The sequence below is a fragment of the Equus asinus genome, chromosome 5, assembly GCF_041296235.1.
Source record: "Equus asinus isolate D_3611 breed Donkey chromosome 5, EquAss-T2T_v2, whole genome shotgun sequence".
Lineage (NCBI taxonomy): Eukaryota > Metazoa > Chordata > Mammalia > Perissodactyla > Equidae > Equus > Equus asinus.
In genome coordinates, this window is record NC_091794.1 from 20791720 (window position 1) to 20815784 (window position 24065).

Genomic DNA, 24065 nt, shown 5'->3' on the forward strand with positions numbered 1-24065 from the left:
TCTCTACGTTCAAAGATTCTACTTCTTGCTGTGAACACACAGGAATTATGTAGATAGAGTTCATGGACTGGATGCCACTGAGGAGGATGAAAGCTTTCACTTATTCCATCTAGTCATTCCCTGGGGTACAGTTATCACACTGATAGCTGACTTCGTGCTGATTCTTTGTAAGATCAACATGACAGGCTGCCATCTGGCAGTCCTTGTACAAATGATTCTCATGGTTCAGCTTCCTGGGCACTAAGATGACATCTGTTGCTACTGCTTTGGTAGTTGAATACAGAAGCAGTCTTTTTTTTTCTTTTGTTTTTACTTGAAACTTCTATTTATGCCAAACACACACACACACACACACAAACACACAGAAATTCTTGGTATCTATAGATCTGTTTTCCAAAGACTTAGGTGCTATAGAAGAAAAAGCATTGTTTTTGGAGCCAATGAAACTTTGAAAACAAAGCTTAAATCCCAGCTAGACTATTAATTAGTTCCGTGACCTTAGATATTTTCCTTAACTTCAAGCCCTCAGTTTTCTTAGCTGCTCTAAGGGCAGAATCATATCACAATGCTCAGTATATGTTTGTTTCATTCCTTCCTCCTCTCCATAGTAAGAGGGTAGGTGAGATATGCAATTGACTAGGTTCCAGGGTACAGCACCTAAAATTCTGAATGCCAGCATAAAATTTGATATTATGAAGAAGTAAAAGCATGAAAGCATTAGCTTATTCTAGTTCTTTAGGTGTCATAAAAGAATTCTTTTTTAAAAAGGAAGCTTTGAGAAAGGAGTTAGAAAGGTAAGGAAGTATACTGGTTATTTGAATCTGATACATAGAAGAATTAACATTTGGAAAAATATAAATAATAATAATTGTATTCCCCAAAAAAAGGAAACTAGAAAAAATAACTAGAGAAGTTGTCAGTTATTTAGAGATGGAAAACCTCAATAATGGGTAAAAACAATAACTTGAATTATAGTACTGAAAGAACACTGGCAGAGGAAGTAGTGTCAAAAATGTATAGGTTATCTATATGGAATATATGTGATATTTTTGAGGAGAGTTAATTTAATAAATAGTTAAGAACCTTTTATATGTCTGCTTCTTTGCTTGAAAATAACCATAGGGAAATCAAACAAAGTGGGAGTCTAAAAAATTGCCTTGGTGAGCAGAAATTGTAGAAAACTGGCTGTAGAGATATGGAGAAGAAATGGTCCCATCTGCTCAGAAAGACCTGAGAAGAAAGTCATGGGCGACCCTGTTAATCATATAAAGAAAGGAAGACACTAATATTTGATTAAAAAGAACTGATCCGTTATTTGGAAATCAGATTTTCACTCTTGGTGAATATGCCTCTATAGTGTGGTCCTGCCTGACTTTTCTGTAACAAGGTTACCATGGTCATAGCCTTTGTGCGTTTCCTACAAGGTCTTCTAACAGAGGGTTTAACAGAGTGGTGGGGGTCACATCCACCCAGCCCTGAGGGCAAGAGGACGGCTAAGTTGTGGGGTTCACACCTTAGCTGAGGCTGCTTCAGCAACTGCACGTCCCCCCTGCGAGAACTCGGGAATATCTTTTGACTCAGAGCTGCTGCCAGGGCGGTGTCCATTTTGGTCTCATGAGAATCTTAGTTGGCTTGTGACTGGAACAGGTTAGGAGAGAGAAGGAAGTAATTGTCTCTGAAGTGCAAGGAGCACTGTTTGCTCATAACTTGCAGGGAGAATAACACAAATACTATCTTTTTTAAAAACCAAAGAACTAAAGAAATGGAGCAGTACTTGATATATCCTTTTCATTCTTTGATTACAGGAAAGCCAGACTACAATTTACTGAGCTCCTCCCTGAAGAAATTGAAAGCAGCTTACAGAAAAATCAATCGAAGGATGATGCTGAGAAAATTGAAGCACTGCTAAATCTTCCTAGAAACCCTCCATCAACAGATAAACAAGACAAGGACTGAAAACCTCCTTGACTTGAAACTCCTTGGAGAGTTGAAGGGAGCTGTGTTGCCATGTTCATTGAATGCCAGTGGTCAGACTCCTCTTTGGTCAGCCTGCTGACAGATGTAAGGGCTGGCACCTGTGCTGGCAGGGACTTGCTCTTATCTTTTTTTTTTTTTTTTAACCAAGAATTGGGCTGTTGTACTCTAACTTTACTAATCCTTAAATTGAAATACATACTTACGTCTATATTGATTGGTTTATATATTTGACGTTATATCTATATTGATTGATCAATATATATTTGTTTTCCCTGGATTTTACAACAGGAAATTAAGAATTTCCCAAAAGATTAAAGTTGAATTCTACAGGTTCTTTCTTTTTCTTGTAGCCCTTTAACAGGGTACTCTAGGAGCCCGTAGGAGGGGAGGAAAGAACCAGGTAAGGGAAATAGTCTGTGAAACTCTTGTGCCCTGGGGTCCTAGAAACAGCATGGGCCTCAGTGTGTAATAGTGTTTGGTTTTGTTTTAATAAAAATCAAAGATGATTCCCACGCCATCTGAAGTAAAATATAAATGTAACAAAAAGGAAGTAGATAAGTAAGATTACAGAAGCAGCCCAGCTTTGTTTCCTGTCTCAGTATTGCTGACAAAGCATCTCCGCTGTAGTATGAAGAGTTACTTAGAATAGATACACAGTTTCTACACTGCAGGAGTTTACTGCCTAAGAAGGAAGCTGTGCTGAAGATTGTGATGGGGGCGGGGGGGGGGGGGCGGGACGGACACGACATGGGACGACGACGATGACTGCTAGTGATTTGTTTTTGTATTAGACCTCTTAGCTCCTACTGTAAAATACTGTTGTCCACAGGAGCAAGGTTTGTGAAGCCATGTAGTGTAGTGGCTAAAACCATGGGCTCTGGAGGCAGACCTCTGGCTTAAAATCCTGGCCATGTGGCTTTGCAGCCACATGACCCACAGCAAAGCCACTTTACTTTAAGACTCAGTTTTCTCATCTGTCAAATGAAATAGTATCTACCTCAGAATGGGCATTTAATGAAACGATGCACGTAAAGCGCAGCACAATGCCCTGGCACACAGGCGTTAGATAACAACAAATATTACTTACAAGGATATAAGACCTCTGCACCAATATATTTTCACCATGATTTACATGTTATTACCACACTGCATAAAGTGTGTTTTTCTTAATTATCGCATTCATAAATTGCTGACAAATTGACAGTCTGTTTATTGTTTTATTCACAACCACATATAGATTAAATCCTTCAACTAGAAGTTATAAAATTAGATAGTTCGTTTTAAAAATAATTTTATTCATATCACACAAATATCAGAACAATAAAAGTAAAATAAAATTCTTTGAAAAAACAGTGCTGACACATTTATTAAATGTAATAAGCAATAACTTAATATACTTATGTAAAGTATAAATAAGCTGTCTGTTAGGTTTACCCTATTTTGTGGCTAATTACTTCCTGAAGTCTCCTTTTGATCATGTCTGAGGATTATAAATCTTAACTAAATGCAGTAATTCCTGTGTTTTTTGTTGTTTGTTTCTTTGCTTTAAGTTCTTGTCAGTCTGCTACCTTTATTTTCAGTGATTTTGTTCTGGTACACTATTTAAAAGTGTACTTCTGTTCTTAGACTATATAGCATAATCTGGTCCTTTTATAGCTACCAAAATTAGATGTTTTAAATCCAGCCACATTGGAGAAACTTGGTCAACTTTTGCTGTCCAACTCCAAATTTTCAGATGAGAATGTCTGATCACCCCAGCTTACCTTAGGTCCACTCCTGGGCCAGTGAGTGTGGAAGGAAGTTTCAGAGAAAGAGTAAGTAACAGAGAAACAGCAGTGGGTCACTTCTTTGTTTTCAATTCTCTGCTAATGTCAGAAGGATCCAGAAATACCAAGGAAGAAAAGCCACTGTAGGGATCTAAGGAAGCCCTACAGAATGCTGTTTTCATTAACTCAATCAGTTTCTTCTGAAGACAGCTTACTCTTTAGTACCTACACAATAAAAATCTATCTTATCTTAAATGAGAACTTTCTCATAAATGTTTTACAAATAAGGTTAAACTAGCATAAAACCACTTAGGGAGATTATCAGTCCAATATGAACCAGTAGAATGTGACTGTTTAAACCAAACTCTCTCTCTCCAACCTGCCTACTGCTTTGAGGTGCGTGAGTCGTTTGTCTCACATGTCAGAGGAAATGAGTCTCACATAGTTCTACTTTCTCCTGAACCTGATGGAGAAGTTGGGAGAGCAACAGAGACCACAATGAAAACTGAAATACTGGCTAAACACCAATAATAGTTCCATTATCTTCATATAGGTATACATACCAACATACTTGCCACACAGTAACATTGGATTGCTTTCAACAACATAAACAAAACACAACAACAACATAAAATCTTTCTCCCGTATTGCATCAGATCAAGTATCTGAAGTTGACCTGATGTTGGAAAATTCTGTTTCCAGAAGCACTTTGACTGATGTGTATATATACACATATGTACCCCAGTTAATAGTACAGGGCTAGACTGATGGAGGAAAAAAAGCACCAGAGCCAGGAAATCTGGGTACTGACTTTGGCCTTTACAATGCAGGTCACCTTCCAGGGCCTTGATATCCTTATCATTAATGAGACTAGTATTCTCTAATGTCTCTTCCAGGTCTAAAGAATTCTGTTTCCAAATTCCTTGATCAAGGTCACCAGAGCTACTTCTGTGCCCAGCATATTCCTCTAGTCACTTTCTGCAAATCCACTGAAGTGAAGAGGCTTCTAGAGAACAGATACATGAAGGGCAAGGTGGGATGATCCTGGCCATTTGACGAAGTTCCAAGAAGAAGAATCTCAGATGGACGTTGGATCTGAGGAAAGCATTTTTAAATTTAAAATTTTTTATCACAAGCGCATTCCCAACTTGAGGTAACATTGTAGTTATTAATCTTGATGGCTAAAGAATATAAAGGGAAGTCTAAATTTCGAGAGAATTGAGGACAAGCCTGACACTTTACTACATGAAATACCAGGCAAATATTAAGCACCAGCTATGACCAAACAACCAAACATTATTGATCAAGACACTCTTCTATATCTGGGGCCAACAAAGATGTGTCAGGCATGGCTGCTCTTCTCAGTAAACCCACAATTGGTAACAAATATAAGACATGACACATGAACCCAGGGTGGAATGTGATGTGCTGGAGAGAGCATTGCTGTAGCACTTCAGAGGCAGAAATGTTTGAACTGGACAAGATGGCCACAGACGGCTTCATGTAGAAGACTGGAGTCATGGCTTCATTATGAAGTTTCAGCCAACTGAGCAGACAACTTCTAAGATCGAACGAAAGTCCAGGAAATTCTACGTAATTGCAGAACTGAGGGGGACATCTCAGAAAAGGCATCCTGAAGAGTGAGCAAGAAGTTGAAAGGAAAAGAAAACAGGAAGGAAATTGGGCCTGCTGTGGGGAAAATATGTGTAGGCTGCTCTGGTGTCTGAGAGGGACCTGAGCTGAAGTCCAGTTTGAGTCCTGATTTTGCTCCTTATCTGTCTGGCCTTAGGGAAATCACTCATTCTGGGAGCCTCGAGTTTATCTCCCATAAAATAGAGATAGAAAGATCTTGCTCATAGAAATTTTTTAAAAGACTAAAATGAAATGATACTTTTGTAAAACATAGCCTGTTATATAAGTCTCAGGTGTTACATTTCATTTTATTTTTAAAGGTAACTGCAGACTCTCATTTCTTATGCTGGTGTCACCCTAACTTTTATAAGTCAAAACTGAGCTGCTTGTGGAGGCTGTAAACCACACTGGACCTGATAGCAGTCTCTGGGATTCCAATGTTCCAATGTTTCTCTTACATGAAAAGAAGTGGGAGTTTTAGGATAACACAAAATTGATATAAGTTAACCATGTGACTCACAAAAGCTGATGCTGTGTTAGGCTCCCTTAACAGAAAGAACATTCCAGACCCCAGACAGTACTTATCCCATTGTATGTAGAATCAGTCAGGTCAAATCTAAAGTCTTGGACACCATTTACTGACATCTAGTGTGTTCACTTGAACCTTTTGGAAACTGCCATGTGAAGAACAATTGCAAAGAACTGAGGATGTTTAGACTAAAGTGATCACCTAGACTGTGGAAAGCTAAAAGTTTTGAAGGTTTTTCTGTAGGCACTGGGGTCTCTTCTGAGTTTTTGAGTGGGAAAATGACAAGGAGAAGCAATTCTTTATGAAATAATTTGGCTCTGTGATTGGATCGGTAGTGTGACTATTAGTAACTGGCCGAGAGACCAATGAGAATGTTCCTGAGTGAGTACAGAGAGACCCATAAGTGATCCCAATCCATGTCCATGAGTACTGAGGGATCTGGGGAAAAAGGAATGGTCAGAATAAGGAGGTAGCCCAGGAATAGTACTTCAAGATGAACTTAAAAGTAAGGTAGTGTTTTATAGATAGTGAAAGACACTGAATTGACGGACAAGAGGGGAACATTTCAAGATGGCAGAATAGCACAGCAAAGGAAGAGGTTATAGTAAGCAAATTGTATGTGGGGAGAAAGGAGAGAGATACCAATCATTAGAGCAATCTGAATGAGGTTTTTGAAGAAGTGGCATAGTAGGTAAAAGCTCTTAAGTTTGGTACTGAGAGGAAAGCAACACTGTGCCTCGTGATCCACAAGATCTCATCTACCCCACATTGGTAGAGAAGAGCTAAAGGCAGCTACCTCCAGGTGTTCCACTCAGCCTGATGCTTTTGCAGATCCTCTGGAGTTAGAGGAGAGCCATTCCATTTCCATGTTACCCTCATTACTCCTCTCCCTCCTTCTTGGAGCAGGTCCTTGAAGATAAGCACAAACAATAACAATTTAGATAAGTTTCCCTTAAATTGTGCCCACATATTTCAGCAAGCCTTCAGACTGGCTTAGAACTAGAGCTGTGGTTCTCAACCTGGGGGTGAGTCCTGTCCACCACCCCCACCCACCGCCCCAGGGGACATTTGCAATGATTGGAGACATTTTCAGTTGTCACGGCTGGGGCAAGGGTGCTATTGTCATACAGCGAGTAGAGGCCAGGGATGCTGCTAACAATGCTACAATGCACAGAACAGCACCCTAAAACAGAGAATTATTTGGCCCCAAATGTCAATAGTACTAAGAATGAAAAACCCTGAACTACAGGGGTAAGGCTCGACAGTCTGTATTAGAAACATCCTTGATCCCACCAGACCTCTTCATCCTACCTGTGGGGTGAGTTGTTCAGGGCAAAGAATCTCTAGTGACTTCCCTGAGCTTGGACTGTTTTTTGTGCTGAATGTTGGGAAAATCAGCAGATGTTGGTCTTCCCATTTTCTTTGCTCATTGTACATGATTTCTACTCCAAGAAAGGTTGATGTTCCTTCCTGGTGACTATGGCCTTAGCTCTGGACTAGCAGTTCCTCTTCATTTAATTACAGAGATTGAGGGTAGCATATGTGTAAGGCCAAAAATTTAAATTCATAGGAACAAATATCCTAGATATCTCTTCTTTCCTCAACCACTCCTTCCAAACATGTATTCTGAAGAATTGAGAATTGGTCAAATCACCTGTGGCCGTGTAGTTTCTTAACTTCATTAGTGCATCTTACCCTCCTCCAAAAAAATTATTCCTGACCCCCAAATCTTACCATTCTGCCTTTCCTCCAATTCTAAGTCAAAAATTAGAATATCAGTTTGCATCATAAATCTTTTCAAATTAGAGCCAGCCTCAGTGGTCTAGTGGTTAAGTTTGGGGTGCTCTGCTCTGGCGGCCCAGGTTCGGTTCCTAGGTACAGACCTATACCACTGGTCTCTCAGTGGCCATACTGTGGCAGTGGCTCACAAACAAAAAGAGGAAGGTTGGCAGCAGATGTTAGCCTAAAGCTAATCTTCCTTAGCAAAAAAAAAAAGAAAGAAAGAAATGTTTTCAAATTAGTTAGCAAGTCTCAGTGTCTCCAAGAAAATACTCTCAAGTTAGAGGAAAAATAAAAGGATTAAACTAGAATGTGTCTTGAGGGCAGTGATTTCTCATCTTTGTATCTCCAGTGCCTAGTAGAGTGCCAGGCACACAGTAGGTGCCCAAGAAATGTCTGTCCAGTGAATAAACAGAACTTGCCAAGACAAGTAAAGGAGACACAAAAATTCCCATAGATTTGCTCCAAAAATAAGAGACTAGGCTAAAACCTCAGAGAGATGCTGAACCAGACTGATAGAGTTTGAGCTTGCAGGAATTGAGATGGTGATGATCGCACGATAGTACTTACTGCAGGCCTGGAGTCTTTGCCATATGACTGCAGCGATCACAAAAGTCCCAATGAGTGAGACCGTGATGATAATGGTCAGGAGCGGGGACTGGTTAGTAGGAGAGTCGTCTAGTTTGGCTGCAGAGGGAAAAGAATATTGTCAGCTCTAATGTGTTTCCGATTGCCTGATACCCATTCCATGCCCCGTATATTGACACAACTGTAGAGCACTTCACTTCTTTGCCTGGTCAGCCCTTCAAAACACAGCTGCTAGCATTTTTCTTGTATAACTCTTCGATCAGACACATACTTATGGGCAACTAATATCCAGGTGTCAGATACTGAATGTGAAAAAGAAAATGTGAACTTTTGCATTTACTGAGTTAAGCTGGCATGAAAAAAGATTCTCAGGAGATACTTTAAAAGCTATCTTGTCTTTGTATCTCATTTTTATAGCTGACATTACTATGTATTGCTACTAATTAGTTGATGTTGTGTTCTGGATATATCTTATTTTTCATTCTCCAGCTCTGTCATGGCTTCTTCCTTTCTCTTAGCGTGTTCTCTTAGCATACACACCTCTCTCTCTCTCTCTGTCATACACACACACACACACACTCACACCTACCTCTCACAGTAGGTGCCTAAAGCTACAGGAGTCGCTTTGCATTCATTTTCAGATACACATTTTTCACCATCCAGCCTAGAGCTTCTGGAAGGATAGAAGAGGCCCAGCAATGAACTAAGAGTGCATATGGCCTGGTATTAGGTGGGATCCTCCTGGACGAGAGCTCTGCAAATTGGCTATGGGCTGTATGGGGGCGCAAGGAAGGATGTGGGTGGGGAATGGAAAGTTGTATGTGGCACCGCTGTGCATCCCTCCTGATCAGGAGCAGCGGCCACACCATTTATTCTTCAACCCCTTTGAGGAGTAGTTAGCAACAACATCTGGAGAAAGGGCAGGGACACAGATTAAAAGGAATATTAGCAGCTCATCCTCTTCTGATTTCTCTAGAATGGCTTACCAATCAATATTGAACATTTGCTAACTTATTAGTTTTTAAAATTTTTCTGGTTACCAAGCCTTGTGGATAAACTTTGGTCTTTAGCTTATTGGAGTTCTCATCAGCATTTGGTCCAGTTGAAAGCTTATCCTCCTTGGACTCTTTTGACACCAAATGCTTCTCTTTGTGTTTGTTGTGACTCAGTTTTCTTCATAGGTTCTCCTACCTCTTCCTGCCCTCTCAATATGTGGTTCCCCGTGGTTCCGTCTATGGTCCCATTATCCTCTCATTGGCCCCAGTCCTCCTGAGTGATCTCATCCACACCCAAGGTTGGAACATCATCTGATTTTAAACCTGTATATCATATTTCTGACCTCATTTCTGAGTTCCAGATTTTATTTTCCAGCTGCCAACTAGATGGTTGGATGCCAGCATCTCCACTTGATTAAAACTGAACTCACTCTATTCTTTCCAAAGCATACTACCACCTATATTCTCCAATTTCAGTGAATGGCAACACATTTAGTTACCCAAACAAGAGTAAAAGCTTGTCTTTGTGCTCACTGCCCAGTAGGCGTCCACGGACTTTCTATTCTGTATTCAGAAACTCTCTGCAATTGACTCCTTTTCCCCAAATCTCTTACAGCAACTGCCTTAGTTCAAGTTTTCCTCATCTCCCACCCAGTAGCCTCCACACTGGTTTCTTTGCCTCTGGTTTCCTGGGCTCTAATAATTTCTAAACATTCTGCCACAGTAATCACTCTAAAATGCACATTTGATCATGGTGCACCTACCACTTAGGGACTAGAGAAAGTTGGTTTTTTCTTTCTCTTTAAAACACCAGATTGTGTGGAAACATCAAGTGATTATCAGGGTTATCTTTACAGACCAGAATGACACCCACAATAACAAAGAGGTTCTTGCTTTTATCCTGGGAGTCTAGAAGTTTCACAGGTTCTGACTCACTCCTGACTTCCTCTCAGAAGCCACTACCCATCCATCCTCAAGCCTCACTTAACCTAGAAAGAGGATGTGTGTGTGAGGGAAAGAAGGAGGAACCGGTAGCAGCCAACCGGCTCTGTTGTGATGCCGGTTAGGAACCTGGTAACGCCACACAGGACGGACCCAGGATCCCAGGGGCATTGTTCCATGCGCACATTTGCTCATAGTGCTTCTTAGACACCACGAGTGGGACTCGGTCCTCTTCTACACACACATATGCCTCCAGGACATCAAGGGTTAACAAATTCAGCAGGCCCAGGCTAATAGAATCATAGACCCAATCTGTTTCATTAATAAATTTGAGGGTTTTTTAGAGTGGGCATTTATATAGTAAAGCTTTACTCACACTGATTTGTAGCATTTCTATGAACTATACCCCTAATTTATGTTTGTTTATGCAGTCAACCCTCAACCACCCACAAATGCATTATTTGCTTTTGACTCTAAATGATGCCTGCAGTTCAATTAATGAGCCTTGAAGTATTTATATACTAAAGCTCTTGGACCATAGCGACAACACGAGGACCTAGTAAGACGCTTTGAATGTGATAACTACTTAATAAGGATTGAATGGAGGAATGAATAAACACATACACTTAATCATCTCTCCATTAATCATTGTGAATGTAGACCAAATAGTGCAATAGTGCAATAGGGTTTTGAATTAGACTGAAAAGGGATTCTGCTCATCCTTAGCTTGAAGGAAGAATTGAGAGAAGGCATACGAGGGAAAAGATGATAAAGCTGGGCAGCCTAAATCATCTTTAAATTATAGCTCCATCCTTTTATTTGAAGGGCTACATTCTATTTTCTATAAATTAGCAAACTACAGTAGGTAAGCCAAACCTGGCCTACCACCTATTTTTTAAAATAAAATTTTTTTATTTTATTTAGCTTGCTATGGCTGCTTTCATGGTATAACAGCAGGATTAAGTTCTTGCAAGAGATTCTATGACCTACAAAGACTAAAATATTTACTATCTGGCCCTTTTCTGAACATTTTGCCAACCCCTGTCCTAGAATATATACCCATATTCCAAATATAAATACTGTCCAAAATAAAATATGTTTGAAGCTGCTATTACTGATTTGTATACTATTCACCACCTTACGATAATATAAAATTGGTTAATCATATATCAGTAAAATAAAAAGTAATGCTGAATTAATAAACTATATGATTCAAATCTCATTTTAATACATATTTTTAGAATACATAAAAGATAATTGAGAGAGATGCACTTGGACTATCAATAAAATCATGTCAAAATTTGGTTTATATTTGAACTAATTTTCCCAGGAAATTTTATCTCATTACCTAAATAAAGAATCCACTTGATATGGAAAGATCTAGAGTAAGTCATTCATTAGAATGAACTACTAGACCTAAAATATCTAAAATATCTCCTCTACTACAGGTAAAGACAAGAGGACACAAGACATACTACACATTATACATACCATCGTATGTCAAACAGCATATTGTTTCTTACGATGCACCCACAAAACATATTGTTAGGAGTAGGGCCCGGGGTGGGAGAGGCCTGGTGGTCCCCCATATAATCAGCCATACAAATTAGGCAGGTATTTCGAGTATCTGAGTTCTTCTGTAATAACCCATTATGGGTTTAACATGTGTAAATTTATATAAGCCCAACTTTTTCCATTTTATATTTTCAAATGATTTCACCTCTTGGGGAAAGAAAATTCTATAAGTTCTCTCCTTGAAGGGTAACGTATTTGGTCACGATTTTTGCTCAGAAATGACCTCTTTTTTTCAGGCATTGTCCTCGAGTGGTTTGTCATTTACGTTCTTCACCAGACTTGGTTCTGAATGAATCAGGAGTTCATCTTAAAAGACACATTTGCCCATAAAAAGCAATGACTTGATACCATGGGACTATAGGGATGGGGTCCCAAAAGGAAAGCCCCAAAGCCCCGCGGGCAATTCCAAAGAAGGACAAAGTTTAGTGCTTTGGATAACAACAATATTGTTACAGTAACTTCCTAAGATGACTACACTCGGTGGATAAAACTTATTTGGGTGTGTAAATTTTAGAACGTTTATTAAAGAAAATAAAATTAGTCTAGTAACATTGCAGTCCCACCTTGTACAGTGACCTTAATAAGTCACAATAACACTTTATCATTTTATTTGCGTGTCTAAAACTACTGCAAAAAAAAAATACTATCAAAGTCGATACGCACAATTCTTAAAATCTATCTGGCTGAGTTATTTTCTTTTTGGATTCTACACAGTGAAAACTCCCCAGGAAACTGCCACTTACGTTGTATCTGCCACTTGAAGGTCTGTGAGACTGTTAAGTCCCCATACTTGACGAGACAAACAAAGCTGTGGTTGTTGGTCATGTTGAAGTCCAGTTCACTGCTGATAGTGTAGAGCTCGGTTTCAGGATCTTGGAAAACCGTTGTGTTGATGGCATTTACTTCTGTTCCGTTTTCCAACCAGGAGAGGTGAGGCTCTGGAAAACCTCCAGAGGTTGAACAATTTATCCTCTTGATGTTAAGAGATGGATTTCCAACTTCAGCTATGGTAGGGACAGGAAAGTTGGCTGAAGAGAAAAGTATATGCACATATCATTACATATGTGTACGTGTGTGTATGGGTTTATATTTTTAATAGATTATCTAGCTTTAATAAGAATGAAAAAATGAGATATAATTTGCAACTTCCTATAAGTCATTAATAATTATGTACAATTCAAAGGCTAGCTTTGGTTTGAATTGGCTACATCAATTCTTCATCACTTTTGATGGAGGTAGGAGGGCATTTATTCGAGAAAGGAGATGAAGTAGGTTCGTGTGAATAAACATTGACATAGTAGTTGCATTTGTAAGAGGTGAAGGGAAAAATAACAGACATCATTGATTGAGCTCTTGATGTTTGTTAGGTCTGGACATTACCTCATTTTGTCTTTACAATAACCCTAGGAGGTAGGTTGTAGATCCAAAAAGGTAAAATAAAAGTTTCATCTGATTTAACGTAATACAATTTCCATTTTGTAAATAATCAAATTGAGGTCTACAGAAATCACAACCAGTGAGTGTCAGAGCTGGGATCTGAATGAAGTTCTTCTGATACCAGAGCCTTCCCTTTCCTTCCCTTCCTTTCTTTCACTTTGTTTTCTTTCCTTTCTTCCTGATACTTGAGGTGCACCAAGTGGCTCTCTTCTATTTATCTATTTATTAATTATTACTACACGAACACTTATGAACCCACCGTCCAACTTGAGAACCAGAACATTGACAGTAACTTAGGTAAATCTACTCGCATGGCCTCACCTATCTTGTGCTCTCCTTCCCACAGCTGAGGTAACCACTACCCTGAAGTTTGTCTAGCATTCCCTTGCTTTTTCAAGAGTAGTCTTTTAATCAGATAAACCCCAGTCCAAAGTGTACAGTCTTGAGCCTGTCATCTCAACCACTATACTTTACTGATGCCCTCGCTATTCTGATATGCCTTAAAAGGACAGAGAGGCCTTCTTAGCATTCCTCCAAGATACACGAGGCTCTCTCATTTGTGTGTTTGACCCTCAGTAAGATACAAAGTATCGACAAAGCAAAGCATAGTGAAATAACTGCAGAGAACACAGGTGAAAGCTCCCCTCACTTCTTCACCTATTCTCAGACTTAAAGAATTTATACTTCTCAGCATGAATGTGGGGAACCCACACCCCCATACATCATTCCATATAGTTTTTTGTTTTTCGTGTGTTTTTCAGAATTCTGAGTCCCACAGAGAGATGCATGATAGCCTAGTCGTCATCAAGAGCAGGTTTTAAAACCAGATTTGCCTCTTAATCCTGGGCCAATTACTTACCCACTGTCAGTCTTAGTTTGCTTATCTGTAAGATGGGGATAATAATATCTGCCTTCCGGGGTTGTAAGAATTAAATGACGTCATTACTATCAATCACATAGCACAGAGCCTGACACGCAGGAAGGTAGTTAATGGCCTGATTTATATGTATCTCAAGTTTGTCCTTTCTTAGATGAGTTCCCTCATTTTCATCAAGCGGTTGGGTGAAAACTTCCGGGACTGCCTGGTAGCACCATGAATAACAGAGGAAAGGGGAAGTTATGTCAAGTGATTATAATTGCTAAGAAAAGGAAAAACTTGGATTTGGTTGAAGGTGAAGCCACCTTTCTTTTCTGAATTAACCCTGTTCCTACATTGTTTGACATTTTCCTGAGCCATTTTTAATTGACATTATTATTTCCTACTCTTTTAATTTATCCTATAGGATCAAATTGTCACAGAGATAGCTGACATTAAGAATATTCTCTTTGTGGGGCTGGCCCCATGGCGTAGCAGTTGGGTCTGCGTGCTCTGCTTTGGCGGCCCGGGGTTCACCGGTTCAGATCCCAGGCACAGACCTGTGTACTGATTATCAAGCCATGCTGTGGCAGGTGTCCCACATATGAGATGGAGGAAGATGGGCACGGATGTGAGCTCAGGGCCAATCTTCCTCAGCATAAAGAGGAGGATTGGCTGTGGATGTTAGTTAGCTCAGGGCTAATCTTCCTCAAAAAAAGAATATTCTCTTTGTGTCTTATACTATCAATATGTCATGTGTTATAACCTGGAATAACAAATCCAGGTAACTGATATCCTAAATTATGATTCATGTTCATTTCTGCACTGCTTTTCTGAGTGCACCAATAGTGCACCAGAGAATGCCACCAATACTAGAGATCGGATTAAAAATCTTCTTTTCAAAGTCTGGCTGAGCTTAGGACAGCCTCAACTCTGTCTCCAATCCCTTCTATAAGATGATCTGTTTAGAGTAACAGCTCCTAGAGCCTTGCAAGACTGTGAATCATCAAAGAATTACCCCTTTGTATCTCATTTAACCAATTAACCCAAGTTTTCACCACTCTTAATGGGTAAGGTAAGAATGTCTTATTAGCAAAGGAAAGGGTGCACATGTTTTAGAAAGGTGAAAATCCGTTAACCTAGTAAATTTGTTAACTAGTATAGCTAGTTCCTCAAATGTGCTGGTTAATGGAGCCTTCCACATACTGCAATGCTGTTACTGTATCATTTGGCAATCTCAAGCAAATGTAGGGAAACCAACTTGTCCTGATTAGCCTGAGATTTTCCCAGTTTTAGCACTGAAAACCTGTGTCTGAGAAATCTCCTCAGACCTGGGCAAATTGGGACAGTTGGTCACCCTAGCCACCTGAGAGGTTAATTTCTTGCTTCTCAAACTGTGGTCCTCAGCAGCAGTACAGGCATCACCTGGGAGCTTGTTAGACGTGCAGAATCTCAGATCCAACCCCAGACCTGCTGAATTTGAATCCGCATTTTAACGAGGTCCTCAAGTCACAGGCACCTTAACATTTGAGGAGCACTGCTCTCATGGATGCAATTGGAAAAATCAGAATTGGTTCTGGGTCAAATCAAGCAGGTGAAGTTTCCCTTTGTGTCTTCCCTTACCTGATGCTGGTACCCCGTCCTCCTTTCTGAGGCCCCCGGCACTCTCATGTTGCCCCTTTAGCTGTGCTTGGTCTCCTGTAATCGGCTACTAGGGCCGGCCCTCCCTGAAACTCTGCCTCTTCTCCCTCTTGGATTTTCTTCTTTATCTTTCTATCAAAATGTACATGTCCTGAGTCTCTGTGTCTCTGGGTATTCTGTTGGAGGATTGACTATGTATCTAATGTAACTAACTAATACAGGCTAATATGTTGGTTGTGCCACCTCCGCCAGGTAACACATTTTCATTTTCAACAGGGATCTTGTAGGAGAAAAATGCTGAAACTAGCAGGAGAGGCTATAATGCAAGAATTCCAGGAATCAATCGATGCAGATCAGAACTTTGGAGGAGCTGGGTTTCTTAGACTTCCTCAGATCCCACCACCATATAATCAGTTCCTCTCTCCAGGAGTAGGGAATGCACAGAGTGAGGTTTAAGATAATTCCATGTAACTTTGGCTTACGCGCTAAGCTTTGGGTGTGATCTGGATGCTAGAGCCAAAGAGTCAATGTAGCTGAAGACCAAAGCAGGGAAGAACAGTGAGGAATTCACTAAGGACCCACTTACATTATCAGTTATCAAGGTTAAACATTATCTTTTATTAAGAGGTTTGGTTTCTGCTACAGGCTCAAGTGCCCAGGAAGAAAAAGAAATGTGTTTGAATTTCAAGTATGAGAGAATGGCCCAGGGCTGCAATTTCTCAGCAAGGGCTCAGGCTGCTTCAGCATCCTCTAGTACCATCACCTGTGATTAAGTCAAGGCTCCTTCTTACCCAAGATAAGAAATGCTTGCCCTTCACGGTAGGTGTATAAATAGGGCTTTGATGCATGAATTAACAAATTAATTTCCTATGGCACTCATAAATGCTGCATCCAGTTCCCTAATATCTAACTTTGTAGGAATAGCTGTTAGATGAGAACTTCAAATATACAATAAATACGATAATACAATAGTCATAGTAATAGATATTCAAACACTATTTGAAAAATGCTTATGCCTGCATTGCATTGCATCTTATACCTTTCAACATGCTTTCACAAGAATCTATTACTGGTCAAGCGCAGTTAATAGTACAGCTACATCAGATCAAATGTGGCCCCTTATGATTCAGAAGGCACTTCAGGTCATTGTAGTGCCCCAGGATGATTGTCACGAACTTGGATTATCAAAGTGCAAGAAACACACACTACTAGATATTTCCAGAACATCTTGAGAAACCAATTAGGTTTAATGTAAAACTAGAGATTCACTTAACCTTAAAAAACCTAAGAAATGAAATGAGATACATCCCTCTTTGGTAAAACTTCCACCTAAATCAATAGGAGCATGTCTTTAAGGGCATCAAGAGTCTGCCAGCTTGTAGTAAATGAGAAAATCCCACTGACCTCTGACCAATAACATCACGGAAGTCAGGTGTTCCAGTCTGAAAGACCCCCTTTCGCTCTTCTGAATGACACAGGTATATGTGCCATTGTCTGACAGGCGCAGAGCCAGGATCACAATGGAGAGGTTATTGGTGATGTCGGTGAAGGTGCGGTTCTCATATTTGGGCCACACTTGCACTTTTCCAGACATGACAGCCAGCACCATTTCTCGATCCTTTTGCCAGTAGATGCGAACGCTCGTCAGTTCGTCAGTGGAGATGTTGTACTCGCAGGATAGGATTGCTATTTCTCTCACGGTCTTGGTTACCTGGATGATGCCTAAGGAGAGGCAAGCAGAACAAGATTTCATATTTATTAAACAAAGATTCCTGCACAAACAGGAATTCAGACTTGGTAGTAATAGAACTCAGGGTATTGTATCTAGTGACTAAGCATGATCAGAGAGCTACGTTTGTTTTGATTTTTTGGTCCCTAGCACTTTTTTTTCCCTTCTTTTTTAATTGTGGTTAAAAAAACCATAAAATTTGCCATTTTAATCATTTTTTCGTGTACGGTTCATTAGTGTTAAGTATATTTACATTGTTGTGAAACAGATCTCTGGAACTTTTTTGTCTTGCAAATCTAGAACTCTGTACACATTAAACAACCCCTTTCTCCCTCCCCACAGCCCCACACCACTCAACTTTCTGTTTATAGGAATTTGACTACTTTAGATATCACATAGAAGTGGAATCATATAATCTTTCTCCTTTTCTGACTGGCTTATTTCACTTAGCATAATGTCCTCAAGGTCCAGCCATGTTTTCGCATGTGCCACAATCTCCTTCCTTTTTAAGGAATGACAATGATGATATGAATAATATATTTATTGTATGTGGAGTATACCACATTTTCTTTATCTGTGGATAGACAGTAAGGGAGAGGTTCCACTAGTCCCATAAGAGAGAGGACTTTAGGAGCCCTAGCATATGAATGTCAACTATGGATTGACAAATGCTCAGCCCAGGTGGATGGAAGTCACAATTAAGGAATGTGAGATCTTGAAGGGACTTCCATGATCATTCATTTTGGTGGTCATATTTTACAGATGTGGAAACTAAACCCAGGAAAGGAAACTACCCCAGTTTCATACTTTCTGGCCCAGGCTTTCCAGCCCATTCTCCTTCTTTATTGGTTTCCCCAATTTTAGGCCCCAGTTCCAGCATAAGTAAGCCAACCACTGCCTGCACCCCAGCCCAGCCCCACCACTGAGTTCTTTTGCTTTGAAAAACAGAGTCCTTTTCCTTCCAGGCCTGATAGACTCCATGACTTCAGGCTGAAATGACTCACCTCATCCCCACCAGACAAGGCTCGGTTATACCTCTGGACCATTTCTGCCCTCTTCAGCTATCCTAAATGGATATATATCTGTCTTAACTCTCTTGGTTATCTGCAATCACATGACCTACAGCCTAGTTTTGCTAGAGGGCCCCCATTTAAAACATTCTGCCCATTTTCCCATCAGTATATCCCAGCAATGCCAACATTTCAGCATCCAAACTGCATCTCTTTGTTAGCTCCTAAGCACGCATCAGTAACACCAAAATCCCTTGTCCGACAATAGCTTCTGATTTTTTGGTTCAGAAGCCATAGTCACTCTTCCCATTCTGGCTTGACCTAAAAGCAGAGTCGTTCTAAGCCCCAAGCTCTTTCACAACTGCCGTCTCCCTGGGCCACCCAATGCTACCATGTCGTGTCCTCCCCTCCCCGTATTCCCTGGAGCCACACAGAGCCCTTGGGGGGGCCCATGTCTAGGGATCTCACTTCCAGACGCTTTCTCTTTTTGGACAGCAGGACTGTGGGGCACCAGCACCCCTCCATCTCACCAGCCATTCTTCAGGCCTCCTTCAGGCTGGATGTGGCCCCACCACAGCATTTAGGAAGAAAGTTTTGTGATGGTAGGTATTTTCCTAGCAATGTGAGGTGACTCAGAATGATCGAAGGCACCCCTTGTGGCAATTGTGCTGAACATTGCCTGTCCCAGCTTTAGGGAATATAATTGAAAAGAGGGAAGAAATAAAAATAAATACTTGAGGGGAGCATATAGTAGCTAAATACCCCGAGTCCTCTTTAAAAAGAGAAACAATGAAAGCAAAGTGATATATAGAAGGAGCATGGACTACGTACGGCTTCCTACTGACATGGTTTCTAGTCCCAGCTCAGCCACTTACTGGTTAATCAGTCTCTTCCTCTATAAAAAGGGTATGATCCTGTCTCTGAGGATCATTGTAAAATTAAATTCAACTTACTGATATAAATAGCAGAGTCCCTGGTCCATAGCAGGTCTTCTGCTAGCACTTCCTTTCCTGTCTCCCTCCCCTCCCCTTCAGCTTCTGCCCTCTGGTCCCCTTCATGTCACTCAGGGGTTATGTCAGATACCTGACAGGGGTTATGTCTGGTCTTGCTTTGGGCCAGACAGACATGATGACAGAAAGCAGCTTACTCAACTGGGGTCTTAAATAATAGGGTTTTCCCCCCACCAATCTGTTTGTTCCCACCCAAAAAGAATCCAGGATTTCTAACTGATTTTGACATATGGTGACATTGGAGAAATCTTAACTGAAAGTGAGCTAGTTTCCATGATGGTTCTTAAGGAGTTTTTGTCCAGCCATCTGAGGAGAAGCGTGGGTGTCTCTCTAAAGGTCAGTGACACGCCATCAATGGGCTTTTCAGTATTCCTATGTGAGGTCCCCTCACTAGAGGCTCACGCTGAGGAAGAACCAGACTGAAAAGAGGAACCAACCATCTTCTGGGCATTTTGGAAATTTCCTCCAGGACTCGGCTTTCCTACTCAGGGACTCTGCTACACGCAGACTATTACAGGAAAACAGTTGAAAGGTCTCCGAGGGGTTTTGTCTGCTTTGGTGGCTCTGGAAGGGAGAGTTAGGGCCTTGGAATCTCAGTGTTACTGCCTAAAACCTAGTGAAATCGCAAGCTTGCTTCCCCATTTTACAAATGCGCATAGCAACACCTACCTCACAAAGTGGGGTGAGAATTCGAGTGAGATGACACAAGTAAAACCCTACATAGTACCGGCCCATGACAGGTACTGACGCCTTCTCCAGACGTCCACGTGGCTCAGGCCCTCACCTCCGTTGGGTCTCTGCTCTGGTGTCCCTTGTCAGAGAGGACTTCTCTGACTCCATTCTCTTGTTTTTTTTTTTTTTTATTCTTTGTTTTCTCTCTTTTTTAAAAATTCTTTTAATTTTACTTTTTTATGTTATCGAAGGCATATTGGCTTTCAACATTGTGTCTTTTCCGGGTGTACATTATTGTATTTCAGTTTCAGTCTAGATTGCATCGTATTCACCACCAATAGTCTAGTTTTTATCTGTCACCACACATATGTGCCCCTTTACCCTTTTCACCCTATCCCTACCCCCTTCCCCTCTGGTAACCACTAGTCTGTTCTCCTTATCTATGTGTTTGTTTGTTTATCTTCCACATATGAGTGAAATCATAGGGTATTTGTCTTTCTCTATCTGTCTTATTTCTCTTAGCATAATACCCTCAAGGTCCCTCCATGTTGTCGCAAATGGCAGAATTTTATCTTTTTTAATGGCTGAGTAGTATTCCATTGTATACATATACCACATATTCATTATCCATTCATCCACATCTTGGCTATTGTGAACAATGCTGCAATGAATATAGGAGTGCATAAATCTTTTTGAATTGTTGATTTCATATTCTTTGGATAAATACCCAGTGGTGGAATAGCTGGATCATATGGTATTTCTATTTTTAATTTTTTGAGAAATCTCCATACTGTTTTCCATAGCAGCTGCATCAGTTTGCATTCCCATTGGCAGTGTACAATGGTTCCCTTTCCTCCACAACCTCTCCAATATTTGTTAATTCTTGTCTTGTTAATCATAGCTATTCTGACGGGTGTGAGCTGATAATCTCATTTTAGTTTTGATTTGCGTTTCCCTAATGATTAGTAGTGTTGAACATCTTTTCATGTGCCTGCTGGCCATCTGTATATCTTCTTTGGAAAAATGTCTGTTCATATCCTCTGCCCATTTTCTGATTGGGTTGTTTGTTTTTTTGTTGTTGAGTTGTATGAGTTCTTTATCTGCTTAAATCTGCTGAAAGCCTAATGGGGGTTCCTTTGTAGGTTATTTTCTTCTGCCTTGCTGCCCTTAATATTTTTTTTCTTTGTCATTGACTTTTGATAGTTTTAATATTATATGCCTTGGAGAAGGTCTTTTTGCATTGCTGTAATTAGGAATTCTATTAGCTTCATGTACTTGTATAGCCAGTTCCTTACCCAGGTTTGGGAAGTTCTCAGCTGTTATTTCTTTGCATTAGCTCTCTGAGCCTTTCTTCCTCCATTCTCCTTCTGGGATACCTATAATCCTTATGTTGCTTTTCCTAATTGAATCAGACATTTCTTGAAGACTTTCCTTTAAAAAATCTTAGTTCTCTCTCCTCTTCCACCTGGATCATTTCTAGGTTTCTATCTTTGAGCTCACTGATTCCCTCCTCCATAAAGTCTGCTCTATTTTTTATGCTCTCCACATTACTTTTTAATCACATTAATTGTGTTCTTCATGTCCAGAATTTCTGTTTGGTTTTTTTAGAGCTTCAATCTCTTTGGTGAAGTATTCCTTCTGTTCATTAATTTTATTCCTAAGCTTATTGAACTTTCTGAGTTTTCTTGTAACTAGCTGAGTTTCTCTTTCTTTTTTTTTTTTTTAAGCATGAATGCAGTCCCCCAAAGTCACAAAGTATGCAGTCAGGTTTCCCACATTTGGGGGAAAGAAAGAGGTCACACATCTGGAATGCAATGAATAACATTGCCCTGGGAAAACAACCTTCATGATCATGTTGTCTCCTCTGCCAGGAAAGGATCATTGAGTTCTTTACGACAGCTAGTTTGAATTCTCTGCCAGTCAGATTGTTATCTTCTGTGACTTCAAGTTTGGTTTCTGGAAAGCTGTCACTCTCCTTCTGTTCTGCAGTCTTATTGTAGTTCTTCATGCTGTTTTAGGAATTGATCCTCTGCCTGTGCATTTGTGGTAGGAACCACCTGTCTTATCTGGGTGCAGCTTTGGTTACCTTGGTTTTGAACTGCTTCTGGTTGTATCTGAGAGCCTACACTTTTCATCATCCACTGCCTCTGCCAGAGGTGTGATCAGTGCCCTCCTTGTGCTGCTCATGCCATGCTGCTTATGATGTTGCTGCAGTCTCAGCTGTCATCACTGGGGTTACCAAGCTGTGAGCACTTCTGCTGCTTCTGGGGTCACCTGGGTCTCAGGTTGCCCCAATCGCTCTCCACAGACTCAGGTGTTGCTGCCCTGTGCTCTACCTGTGCTGCTGCTCCTGAGTTATCTGGGGGTGCAGGCAGCACCACTGCCAGGGTCACTGGTTCACATGTGTCACTGTTGGTGTCGGGGGCCCACGTTCTTGCATGCAGCCCCACCGTTGGTAGAGCTGGTGTCAGAGGTGCCACAACCAGGGGCTGGATCTCAGGTTCTGCTGTGGTTCCTGAAGCCTCAGGTCACAGGTGCCACCTGCCACTGCAGGAGGAGGAGAAGGGGCTAAGCTGCAAGTGTTGTTGCTGGCCCTGCAGTTTCTGGTCACTGCCGTGTGCCAGTGTGCTTTTTGAGACCTCAGGTCAGGGCACCCTGCTTCTGCTGGTGAAATCCATGTATTGGTTGTTGTCCCCACTGTTGGAGAGACCAGTACCACTGCCAGGAGAAGGGTCACCAGCACTCTTCTGTGTCCTGAAGCCTCAGGACCTGTGCACACCCAGCACTACTGGCAGGAGCAGGGGCCGCAGCTTCTGGTTGCCAGCACTGGCATGTGCACACTGATGCTCTGCTCTGGAACCTCGGATCAGGGGCCTCCACCCCTGCTGGGAAAATTCATGCCGTCAATGTAGTCCCCACTGCTGAAAAGGCTGGCACCACTGCCAAGGGGTGGGAGCGGGGTGAGTAGCTAGCCTCGCTGTGTCCTGGAGCCTCAGGACATGTGCACTGACCACCACCGTTGGGGGTGGGACAGAGTCCAAGCCACGAGTGCTGTGTTTGCCCTTGAGGCCTATGGTCACTGGCATGTGTGCCAGTGTGAAGATCTGCATTTTGGGTCACCTCTGGCAGGCGAGAGGGAAGGGACTGCTCCCCTATTTCTACTGCCTCCTGGAGGTCCAGGCCGCCCACCTTCAGATGGATAGGTGAATGGATCACTCAGACGTTCTGGTGTGCTGTGCAGGGAGTCCTTTGTTGGTCACTGGATGTCTGACTGGTTGTTACTTAGAGGAGAGACCAAAGGGAACTCTGCCATGATGCTGACGTCACTTGACTCCATCCTCTCTGACCCCATCCATCCTGCCACTCTTCAGTCCTTTTCCGTGACTTATTTCTCTTCCAGCTTGTCTCCAGCTGATACATATTTGCATGTGTAGTTACTTTGGGGGCCATGAGAATGGAGCTTTATCTGTTTTGTTTGTTGCCATATCTGCAGAATACAGAACAGGGCCTGGCCCATAGTAGGTGCTCAATAAATATTTGCTGACTGCATGGCTAGGCATTAGGCGAGGAGATCTTGTTCTACACGCTGCATATTAGAATTATAACCTCGATCAAGTTGGTTAACCACCTTGGGCCTCAGGTATAATTTCTGCAAAATGGGCATAATACTATCTTCCCTCCTAACTTCACATTAAGTATCATGTGGATTGTATGACACCTAGATATAAAAGTGCTTTAACTGTCAAATGCTGAACAGGTTTTTTAAACAGGGCCCTTTGTCTCAGGCACAGCACCAGGTTTGGTGAATCATGCTGGGGGCGGTGGGGGGGTGGGGGGGGTGGCTGCAGAATCACCATGGTAACTGGCTGACTCTTGGACTGAGTCAAGCGCCCACAGCTGGCGTGGGGGGCCCCCGGAGCCTCCTCC

General features: G+C 41.4%; 2 protein-coding genes and 1 non-coding gene across 3 annotated transcripts in view; 1 reads left to right on the forward strand and 2 right to left on the reverse strand.

Annotated features, from left to right (window-relative positions):
* Nucleotides 1-3486, forward strand: part of TIMMDC1 (translocase of inner mitochondrial membrane domain containing 1) — a 24682-nt gene extending 21196 nt beyond the window's left edge. Inside the window, exon 7 of the mRNA XM_014829570.3 lies at nt 1806-3486. Coding sequence (XP_014685056.1) covers nt 1806-1956 — 151 coding nt within the window. The 3' untranslated portion in view covers nt 1957-3486. The remainder of the gene's footprint in view (nt 1-1805) is intronic.
* The window catches only part of CD80 (CD80 molecule), a 27670-nt gene continuing 6856 nt past the window's right edge, over nt 3252-24065 (reverse strand). The window contains exons 3-7 of the mRNA XM_014829583.3: nt 17122-17439; nt 12527-12811; nt 8254-8370; nt 6701-6813; nt 3252-4838 (exon numbers count right to left, since the gene is read on the reverse strand). Coding sequence (XP_014685069.2) covers nt 6716-6813; nt 8254-8370; nt 12527-12811; nt 17122-17439 — 818 coding nt within the window. The 3' untranslated portion in view covers nt 3252-4838; nt 6701-6715. The remainder of the gene's footprint in view (nt 4839-6700; nt 6814-8253; nt 8371-12526; nt 12812-17121; nt 17440-24065) is intronic.
* On the reverse strand, nt 21861-22017 carry LOC123286172 (U1 spliceosomal RNA). The gene has a single exon (XR_006528444.1). It is a non-coding gene; the product is annotated as a U1 spliceosomal RNA (small nuclear RNA).